We start from the raw sequence: 9,292 nt of genomic DNA, 5'->3' as shown, positions 1-9,292 counted from the left end.
CCATAACTCGTCTGCCGGAATGGAAAACGACTTTGAGATATAGGTTTAGCAAACGTATCACTTTAATTAATCAGCATGCATGGCGTCCACGTCCACGTCCACGTCCATCCACGTTGATGACAGTAATATGGTAGTAGTATAATAGTTTAATAATGTGGTAAATCAATTCATTCAACGACAACTTCCACTTTTCTCTCCATTTGAGTACACAATATTTTACTTGGGTGTGGACGAACTTCTGTTGGTCGAACAAATCGTTTTCACCCGGACTAAGGTCAGATTTCAGCTTATTAGGGCCGAACAGCGTGTGAACAAAATCACCGCGTCATCTACTCATCGAAACTAAATCACAACGAACTTGCCAGTAAAGAAAAGTCAGGCTCACAAAGATTATATTCCCCTGCTATGTTGGGTTTTTTATCCAACGGCTAGTGGTAGTTTTTTGCAAACTAAACCGACAACTATTACAAAGTGGTAGTGATTTGAGATGAATTATAGCAAAAGTTGGTACTCTGTCCGATTCATAATTTGAACTAAAACCATGACATTTATTATGGATCAGAGGCAGTTGCTTTTTGTTAGGTCTCTGAATTGTGGTATTTCTTGGAACGGTTCCCACAATTGTGGTAGATATGGGGGAAAACGAAACTACTACACGTACGACTATGGCCTGTTCGATTTGATACGATGCAACATCCAACCGTAGATGAAGTTCGAGTCCAACTGACATACGGTTGGATCTGCTCTGTCGGACTGAATTCGTACATGAACTGTCGTACTTATAGCACGGTTCGGGGGGAAATGGGCGCATGGATGCATTGCATGCAGTACATTGTGGCACAGCGACGACAGTAAATAGTGATAGCCACAACTTTTTGCAATAGTACATGGAGCCAGGAGGCATCCACCACGGCCGTTCAGACATATACTGACAAATGGCCAATTAGCACAGATATCTTTTCTCTGCTAACGTGGCAGAACTGCTGAGGATAAGGCCCAGTTCTTTTGCCAGAATCTAGGGTTTGTCCCTAAATCCGACCCCTATGCAGCTTTTTCCAGAATCTTTGAGCCTCATTTGTTTTACAATCATATCTAATTAGACCCTAGCTAGATAGGATTGTAAAATAAATGGGGCCCAAAGATTCTGGGAGAAGCTTTGTAGGGGGCGGATTCTGGAAGAATTCTCAGATTCTGGCAAAAGAACTGGGCCTAGGTCATCGCCCTGGCTGGCTGGCGATTTAAGATGGAGTAGATAAATTGCATGGCTCACACTTAATTGGCTAGCACTTGCTACCATTGCCAGCCACTGCACTACACTGTACGAGACGGCATCTATCTAAGCTAGCGTACACCATCCCATCCGACATGTGATGGATCGGCGCATCTCCAGTTGACCTTTGCTTGCTGTTAGCCTTTCTCTCGATAGCGACCGCCCCTTTGCCCTCTCTCAACGGACGCCCTTGTACATAGCTAACCGTCAACCGGTTAGACTTTGTGGCCGTGCAGCCAGCCGGTGTACTAGTAGTTATAGTCAAAGGCTCACGAGCTCATTTGTCTGATATGATGCATCCAGGAACCGGCCCGGCTGGATTCACACTCATGAATGAATCCATAGGCACGCACCCAAATTGGTCCATGTAATATATGCATTCCTTCGTGACTTCGTCAGGCCAGCGACCAACGACGTTCGTTCGTGCGTGCGCGCGCTTCTTCGTCCGTGATTCTTCTCCTCTCCCGCCCGCGTTGATCAGTCCAGAATTGGTGGCCTTTTAGTTAGGTGAATTACATAGTCGGAAAGTCGTCGTGATAAGACCTCATAAGACCAACGCACCAGACCAGCAACAGTCACTGATGAAGAGAAGTATATGTCCAAAAGACCCAATCCGTAGACACATGAACGAAGACGAACAAAGGTTGGATCCAACCAGTTCCACCAAAGGCAGACACAGACCGGATCCCACGAGATCCTCCGGAGACATATCTTGAACACGCCCTCCGATGACACTAGACACACCATCAAAACGAAGGCTAGACGGGGAGGGCATTATTCCAACTTCAAGGAGCCACCACCGCCTCATCTTCCCGAGCAGGACACAAACCCTAGCCGAACTCACAAAAACACTCACAAACGAAGCAAGATCCCTCCCGCCGGCAAGGGACGGGGTCCACCGTGGCAACTAGAGACGATGTGGAATGGCGGCGACACCGGCGGAAGGCAGGGGAACCATGGCACCGACCTACTATTCCAGTCGAAGGGTTGTTCTTTTCCTCACGGCCACGATGCCGAAAGGGACGCAGGCCTGGCTTCATCCCAACATACGTTTCTTCTCCATCACGTCATGGTGACAACGGAGTGACAACTTGATCCCCTTTCCAGGTGGTCTTGTCCTCGGTGAGGGGCGATCTTGATCTGGTGGTGATGCTTAAAGACTGCGGACCATGGATCACATTTCAAACTTCCTCTACTGTTCAGAGTCTTTTTTGCAAAGTTTTTGGCTGGGGTATAATTGTACATTTCTTTGGGTCATTTTGTCAACTGTAATGCAATGTAAATTTCAATGAAGTCATTCCGGTCTTTCAGCACCTATCTCCTTACAAAAAAGCAGCACACGGCATGTGCACACACTAGCAAGGTCTAATGCTAGACTAATAGAGCATGTGAAATAAATTATTATTTTTGTTCCAGAAAGTGTTCTCTTAGCGGCAATCAAGCCGTCCCGCCTAAATTGACTGCCCAATACTCGTGCGCTAACCAACAATTACCAACAGTGTGTCTGAAGCAATCTCGATAGTCCGATCGGCATCGGACGGCTGCCACCGATATCCAACACACCACGCCACCTCCACCGACGCCGGGGACAACCTGGCCAGAGACAACACACGTACGTGTGCGTCCGTGTTCGACGACATTTTGGACTTTTCGCACGTGACGATCGAGCTCAGTACAGTAGTTTTTAACCTCTTTTGGGATGTGGATGAAGCTTCTTTTGCTCAGACAAATCGGCGTCGCCCGTACTAACACTACCGGTCAAATATCTGCTTAGCAACGGACAGCGTGTGAACAAATCACACTGTCTTGTCAAACTAAAAGCCTGTTCGGTAGCTCTCCAGACCGTCAACTCCGCTCCGCGCGAGGAGTTGGGTTCGAGCCACTCCGCCTGATTGCGCTGGCGCTCCCTCCGCTCCCGGAGTTGCAGTTGGGGAGCGGAGGGGATCCGAACAGGGCCTAAATCCCCGTGTTATGTCACACTAAATCAGCACGCACGGCACTTGCCTGAAAAACGGGTCAACCTTAAAAGATTATAATTATTTACCATGTCGGGTCTTTGTATTCTTCTTATTATTATTTTGAGATAAATTTGTACTGTTTTGGACGCAATGAATGGTGTAAACGGTGTCCTACGAAATAGAGGTATCCAGAATCTGGGCCTGTTCATGGGCAGCCCGGCCCAAAAGACCCGGGCCAGGCTAGGGCACTACTTTTCCGCCCAAAGCCCAGATCAAAAGCCGAGAAGCATGAAATGAGGTTCAGATAATTGTTTTAATTAAAAAGGAGATACAATACTATATTTAAATACCTTGAAAATAATTATTTTAAATAAAAAGTGCACTTGTTCACATTTTTTGGGCCGGGCCGGGCTGGGGCTTGGGATTTCCATTTTGGGCATTTTCCAGCCCGACCCTATCACGACTGAGTGCATGATCAAGTTTACCCAACTCTACCTGGTATGTCGGGTGCTCCTTTAGGGCGCCTTTAGCGCCAGAACTGCTCCTTGGCGCTCACGCACCCCCATTGGTTGGTGGGGGCACGCGCAAGAAGAAGAGCAAGCGATCGACCGGCATAGTCGCTCGATTGTCTTTGACCTGTCGTAGTGGGCCAGTGGACTTTTCAACCGTTCAATTTTGGAAAAAAATGAAAAGTAAAAAATCACAAAAAAGATTGTGAATTCAAAAAAGTCACGGATTTTGAAAAAAAGTTCAGCTATTTGAAAAATTCCATAAATTTTGGCAAAAGTTCTCCGTATATGAAAGTTTTCATCGATTTTGAAAAAAAGATCATCAAATTTGAAAAAAATATCGACGAATTAGAAAAAGTTCATCGCATTTGAAAAAAAGTTTATCAAATTTGAAAAATGTTCATTGATTTTAAAAAAATCCATGGAGTTTAAAAATCCATCAACTTTGAAAAAAATGTTCAATTAATTTTGTCGAAAAAAGAGTTCATTGAATTGAAAAAAAAATCATGTCTTTAAGGAAAAATAAGAAAATAATTTAAAGAAAATAAAAAATTAATAAATAAAAACTAAACACAAAAACATGTCCAGAAAAAATGAAACATAAAAAGGGGGAATGGTTGGTAAGCTTCTGGAAGCTTCCCAAAACCAGGAGAGGGGGACGGGGTCATGTGGTGCGTTTTGGGCCGGCCATTTTAAAATGAGAGAAAGAGAGAGGGAAGAGGATGCGTTACGCACGAGAAAGGCTAAAGCGGCGCTGAAGGCGCCGTTTAGGAATTGCGTGGTCTGTTTGTGGTGGTGGTGGCAAAGTGTGCTCGTCTGTTTGCTTGGGCATCCACCATTTCGCTCTTTTGTGCTCCTTGACATTCTTCTTCCTCCTCGAAAAACCCAAGCAAGCTATCTGTGGTTTATCACCGACCCTCCTCGTAATCAAGCCATCCTTCAGATGCAGCACATACGAGCTTGCGCTCACAATGGCGGAGCTAGATAGATCGTACATCACGGGTAAAGAATTACGGCAATGAGCTAGTTAGTGCCTGACTGTTGAGGTGGACGTTTTTTTTGTTAAAATACGGCGCCTAGTCCTTGCATCAATACGGACTTTTGAAAAAGTTGGCCAGCGCATCAGTTCAATGTGGGGGCGGAGGCACAAGGTCCCGGGATCAAATCCTGGTCAACACACTGAAAAAGTTGCGATGTAATTAAGATCTTCGTGTACGTCCATATGATATTTTTTTTTTTGCGGGAAAGTCCATATGATATATATACCCTCGTAAAATTGGCATGGCAACGAGGATGATCGTGGAACGTTCGTTACTAGAGCTAGCTAGACGGCGTCGTAAAGAGAAGCACGCACGCGCACACACTAGCAGAGTCCAACGCCAGTGAAAAACAAAAAAACATAAAGCGTTCCTCCGGCGGCAAATTGACTAGCAACCTCGACCGTCCAATTCAGATCCGACGGCTGGCACCGACCCCCGACCCGCCACGCCACCTCGACTGACCACGGGGCCCCCTACGCGCTTCCCGGGCCCACATGTCACCGGGCGGAAGGTTCGTGGCGGAGGCGCCCGGTATAAATTCGGGGTGGGAGCAAAAGCTCCCGAGAAGAGCGAGCACGCGCATCTTCTTCTCGCCTCCTCCCTCCCCGCCGGCCCGCCATTAATGCGCCCCTCTCCTACTGGGGCAAGTGGTCAACCAGCTTAGCACGGGCAAGGCCGGCCTTCCCGTGATCGGCCAAGAGGCCGACGGACGGAGACAGATACCAAAGTCAGAGGAGTAGTATATATAATCCGGCCTTCTCGCCGGCCGGGGTGAAGAGAGACTCTGCCGTTCGCCCTCGCCTCCGAGAAGTGGTATCGCCTGCCTTTGCTCGGGGGACTCCGGTGATCTGTCGTTTCGTTCGTTGCTTGCTCGCCGGCGGCCATGGGGAACTGCTTCGGGAGCAGGATCGGCTCCGACAGCCCCTACAAGAGCAGCGGCGGCTCCGCCTCCCCCTCTTCCTCCTCAGGTCAGCCTCTCCTCCTCCTTACCGTGCTCCGGCGTGCACGGCGAGCGCCATTTCCTCGCCTAATTAATTTGGTCTCTGGACTCTTCCTTCATTTTGGACTAATCTTCTTGTCGCACCTGCCTGGAAAGCACCTTTTCCCCCGGTTTTCAGTCTCAATCCAAGAGCAAAATTCAGATTTTGCTTCGATTTCTTGGCTCTGATCTCCTTCTAACCGTGGCCAACCGTTTGGTTGATTGATTGATCAGGATGGGTGTGGAGGAGGAAGGGGAAAGGGGGCGCGAGCGTGTCGAGCAGCCGGGTGTCGTCCTCGCCGTCGACGACGGTGCCGCCGACGCCGCGGAGCGAGGGCGAGATCCTGCAGTCGGCCAACGTCAAGAGCTTCGCCTTCAACGAGCTCAAGACGGCGACCCGGAACTTCCGGCCCGACAGCGTGCTCGGCGAGGGCGGCTTCGGGTCCGTCTTCAAGGGCTGGGTCGACGAGACCACCTTCGCGCCCGCCCGCCCCGGCACCGGCATGGTCATCGCCGTCAAGAAGCTCAACCAGGAGGGCTTCCAGGGCCACCGCGAGTGGCTGGTCAGTCTGCACCTCCTCTTCTCTTCTCTGAACTAGTACTCTGCTACTGAATATGTTCTGAACTTTCTGAATCTCTGCATCTGTTGCTGAAATTTTTGAATCCATTGTTACTGAAGATATGTTCTGAATGTGATGTGCAGGCTGAAGTGAACTACCTGGGTCAGTTGTCGCACCCCAATCTTGTCAGGCTCGTCGGGTACTGCCTCGAGGACGAGCAGCGCCTCCTCGTCTACGAGTTCATGCCGCGAGGGAGCCTCGAGAACCATCTTTTCAGAAGTAATTACCAATGAACCTTCCTTTGGTCTTTCGTTGATCAGTTAACCACACCTAATCACTTGTTGAGGATGTTGGTGGTAACAAGTTTGGATGATGAATGTGCAGGGGGCTCGCATTTCCAACCACTTTCATGGAACCTGAGGATGAAGGTCGCGCTCGGAGCGGCCAGGGGGCTCGCCTTCCTCCACAGCGACAAGGCCAAGGTCATCTACCGCGACTTCAAGACGTCAAACGTTCTCCTTGACTCGGTATGTTCCTCTTACTTTCCTTCTGATTTGAAAGACCAAATAAATTCTTCACAGACTTCTCAAATGCTAAATATATCGAACCATGGATGGAATTTGCAGAGCTACAATGCTAAGTTGTCAGATTTCGGGCTGGCGAAGGACGGGCCGACCGGCGACAAGAGCCATGTCTCCACAAGGGTCATGGGCACTCATGGATATGCCGCGCCCGAGTATCTTGCAACAGGTAAACTAAATCAATTTCATGAACACATATCTTAATCTGATGCAGCACATTATTATAAGTACTTTATACCCTTTGGTGTTGCTGAAACGCTTCTAATTTGGGGTTGTTAAGAACCTTCAACTTTTAGAATACATATTTAGCATGAGACAGATACTAGAAATGCTCTGAACTTTTAGCAGGATACTTTTCTTGACAGTTCTTATCAAGAGCAGAAAGGGTTGAATAATGCCGTTGTTGTTATGCGCTAGGTACGGTTGGATCATACGAGTCTCCGGATAAAAAGTCTCCTAATCCGTTTGTCAGCTTGTGTGTGTCCTGGGGCACCAGGAGAAGCAGTGAAGAACACACCAGCCTTAGAATTCTTGGTCCAATTTTCCAGTTAGGTAGCAGCACAACTGGCCCAATTTGGTCATGGTTTCAGACCTAACTATTGCAACAGGACCCATTCACCACATGTGTTCTAAAACCAAAACCAGATTGATTAATCAGCTGTCACCACCACCATCTACATAAATAATCCGTACTTTTTGAAATGATCTGATTGGATGGCAGGTGATCTATGCAGCATATATAACAATCTTGCAGCTGGATCAGCATCCATTTGCTATTTTGCTATGTACTTTGTGTACCAGCAGGTCAATGGCCAGCAGTGCCTCTGTACTTGCTCTTATAGTTCAGTGGTTCCTAGGTAGGCATGAGCTGTGTTAATCACTATATGATACTGATACCAACACAGTACACTAGTCCAAGTTGTACTAACCAATGCCTAATCCACCCTAAAAAACTTATATCTAATCCGGTTAAGACGGATCATTGTCCGTTCCCTCTGCAGCATCTGCACATGACCAGAGAAAGGGTTGTGACTTTGATACTCACAGTGGATCTTGGATGGAGTGTCCAGTGGGATTAAAGTAATCCTTTGCTGAGTAGGATTATCTTGGATCGAATATCCAGTAGCATTATTATCTTGGATGGAGTATCTAGCAGGATTAAATGGTTGATGCTTTGCTTGAGTGAATGGATAATGAAAATTAACAATGTAGTAGTAGGAATGAATTGTTAATGGATGAATCATTCAGAGAAATTAATGGTGATGGTGATGGCGGTGCAGGGCATCTGACGGCGAAGAGCGACGTGTACAGCTTCGGGGTGGTGCTGCTGGAGATGCTGTCGGGGCGGCGGGCGCTGGACAAGAACCGGCCGTCGGGGGAGCACAACCTGGTGGAGTGGGCGCGGCCGTACCTCACCAGCAAGCGCCGGGTGTTCCACATCCTGGACGCGCGGCTGGGCGGCCAGTACTCGCTGGCCGGCGCGCAGAAGACGGCGGCCCTCGCCATGCGGTGCCTCTCAGGCGACGCCCGGGCCCGCCCCGGCATGGCGGAGGTGGTGACCGCGCTCGAGCAGCTGCAGGACGCTAAGGAGACGGCCGCGGGCGGGGGCGCCGGGCAGGGTAGGGCGTCCGGGGGGTTCGTCAGGATGCGCGGCGGCGGCGGGAGCGGCGCGGGGCGGCAGCAGCAGCAGCGTCCCGAGCCCATGGCCGTGCGGCGGCTGCCGGCGGCGCCGCTGCGGTCGCACCCCGAGTGATGGGTTGTAAAGATCGAAAATGGTGTAGTTTCTGAATGTTGTTAATGTAGCTGGCTTCTTCGCTCTCGCGAATCCGGCGTCCGCCATTTCTTTTGCTTGTTTAGCTAGGCGGCAGGATGATTGGCGACGATGGCCGGCGGAGCTTTTTTGTTTTGACGAGGCGACTCCGCCGCGGTCGCCGTCGCCGACTCCGCTCGATGGAGATGCGCCGGAAAATAACATGCAAAAATTAGCGGCTTTGCTTGGATGGATGGATATGGATGAACGGATCTATGCCAACTAGAGTGAATGTTGGCCACAAAATTTTGTTGACGACGGCCGACATGGTTGGATGGATTGCACATTTTTTTTTCTAAAAGTACCTACCATTTTTTTTATAGAAAAAGGCAAAATTTATGACAAGAGGCTTACATTGGAAGTGAACATCAGGCAAAAACCCACAACACTCCACCTAAACCCTAGCCTGCTCTCTCACAAGTACGTTGTAGGCCTCCAACTCCAACACCGACATCTTTCCATTCCGTAATTCCTTTCAGGATCTGGTTTTTTAGCACCGATGTTATGATTTGGTGCCCCCTTGGAAGACGTGCACGTTTCTATGCTTCCATAGAGACCAAGCCGTAGTGATGGCAAAAGAATCAA

The 9,292-nt window shown here is 48.9% G+C and overlaps 1 protein-coding gene across 1 annotated transcript; it reads left to right on the top strand.

The window, feature by feature from the left end:
- The first annotated feature begins 5,353 nt into the window (after positions 1–5,353).
- LOC123063700 (receptor-like cytoplasmic kinase 176) lies at positions 5,354–8,665 on the top strand. The gene is made up of 6 exons (XM_044487598.1): positions 5,354–5,745; positions 5,991–6,319; positions 6,460–6,595; positions 6,701–6,843; positions 6,943–7,066; positions 8,178–8,665. The coding sequence occupies exons 1-6, from the start codon at positions 5,661–5,663 to the stop codon at positions 8,648–8,650; spliced, it is 1,290 nt and encodes a 429-aa protein (XP_044343533.1). The 5' UTR covers positions 5,354–5,660; the 3' UTR covers positions 8,651–8,665.
- Positions 8,666–9,292: the final 627 nt, after the last annotated feature.

This window comes from Triticum aestivum, chromosome 3A, assembly GCF_018294505.1.
Source record: "Triticum aestivum cultivar Chinese Spring chromosome 3A, IWGSC CS RefSeq v2.1, whole genome shotgun sequence".
In the NCBI taxonomy this organism is placed as follows: domain Eukaryota; kingdom Viridiplantae; phylum Streptophyta; class Magnoliopsida; order Poales; family Poaceae; genus Triticum; species Triticum aestivum.
This window is presented reverse-complemented; position numbering and strand designations above follow the sequence as displayed.

What these genes read in the sequence shown, in the direction of transcription:
- LOC123063700 (XM_044487598.1), top strand. Translation starts at nt 5,661, where the DNA reads ATGGGGAACTGCTTCGGGAGCAGGATCGGCTCCGACAGCCCCTACAAG. An exon ending in CAAACGTTCTCCTTGACTCG is followed by an intron (nt 6,844 to 6,942) that starts GTATGTTCCTCT and finishes TGGAATTTGCAG; the next exon opens with AGCTACAATGCTAAGTTGTC. An exon ending in GCCCGAGTATCTTGCAACAG is followed by an intron (nt 7,067 to 8,177) that starts GTAAACTAAATC and finishes ATGGCGGTGCAG; the next exon opens with GGCATCTGACGGCGAAGAGC.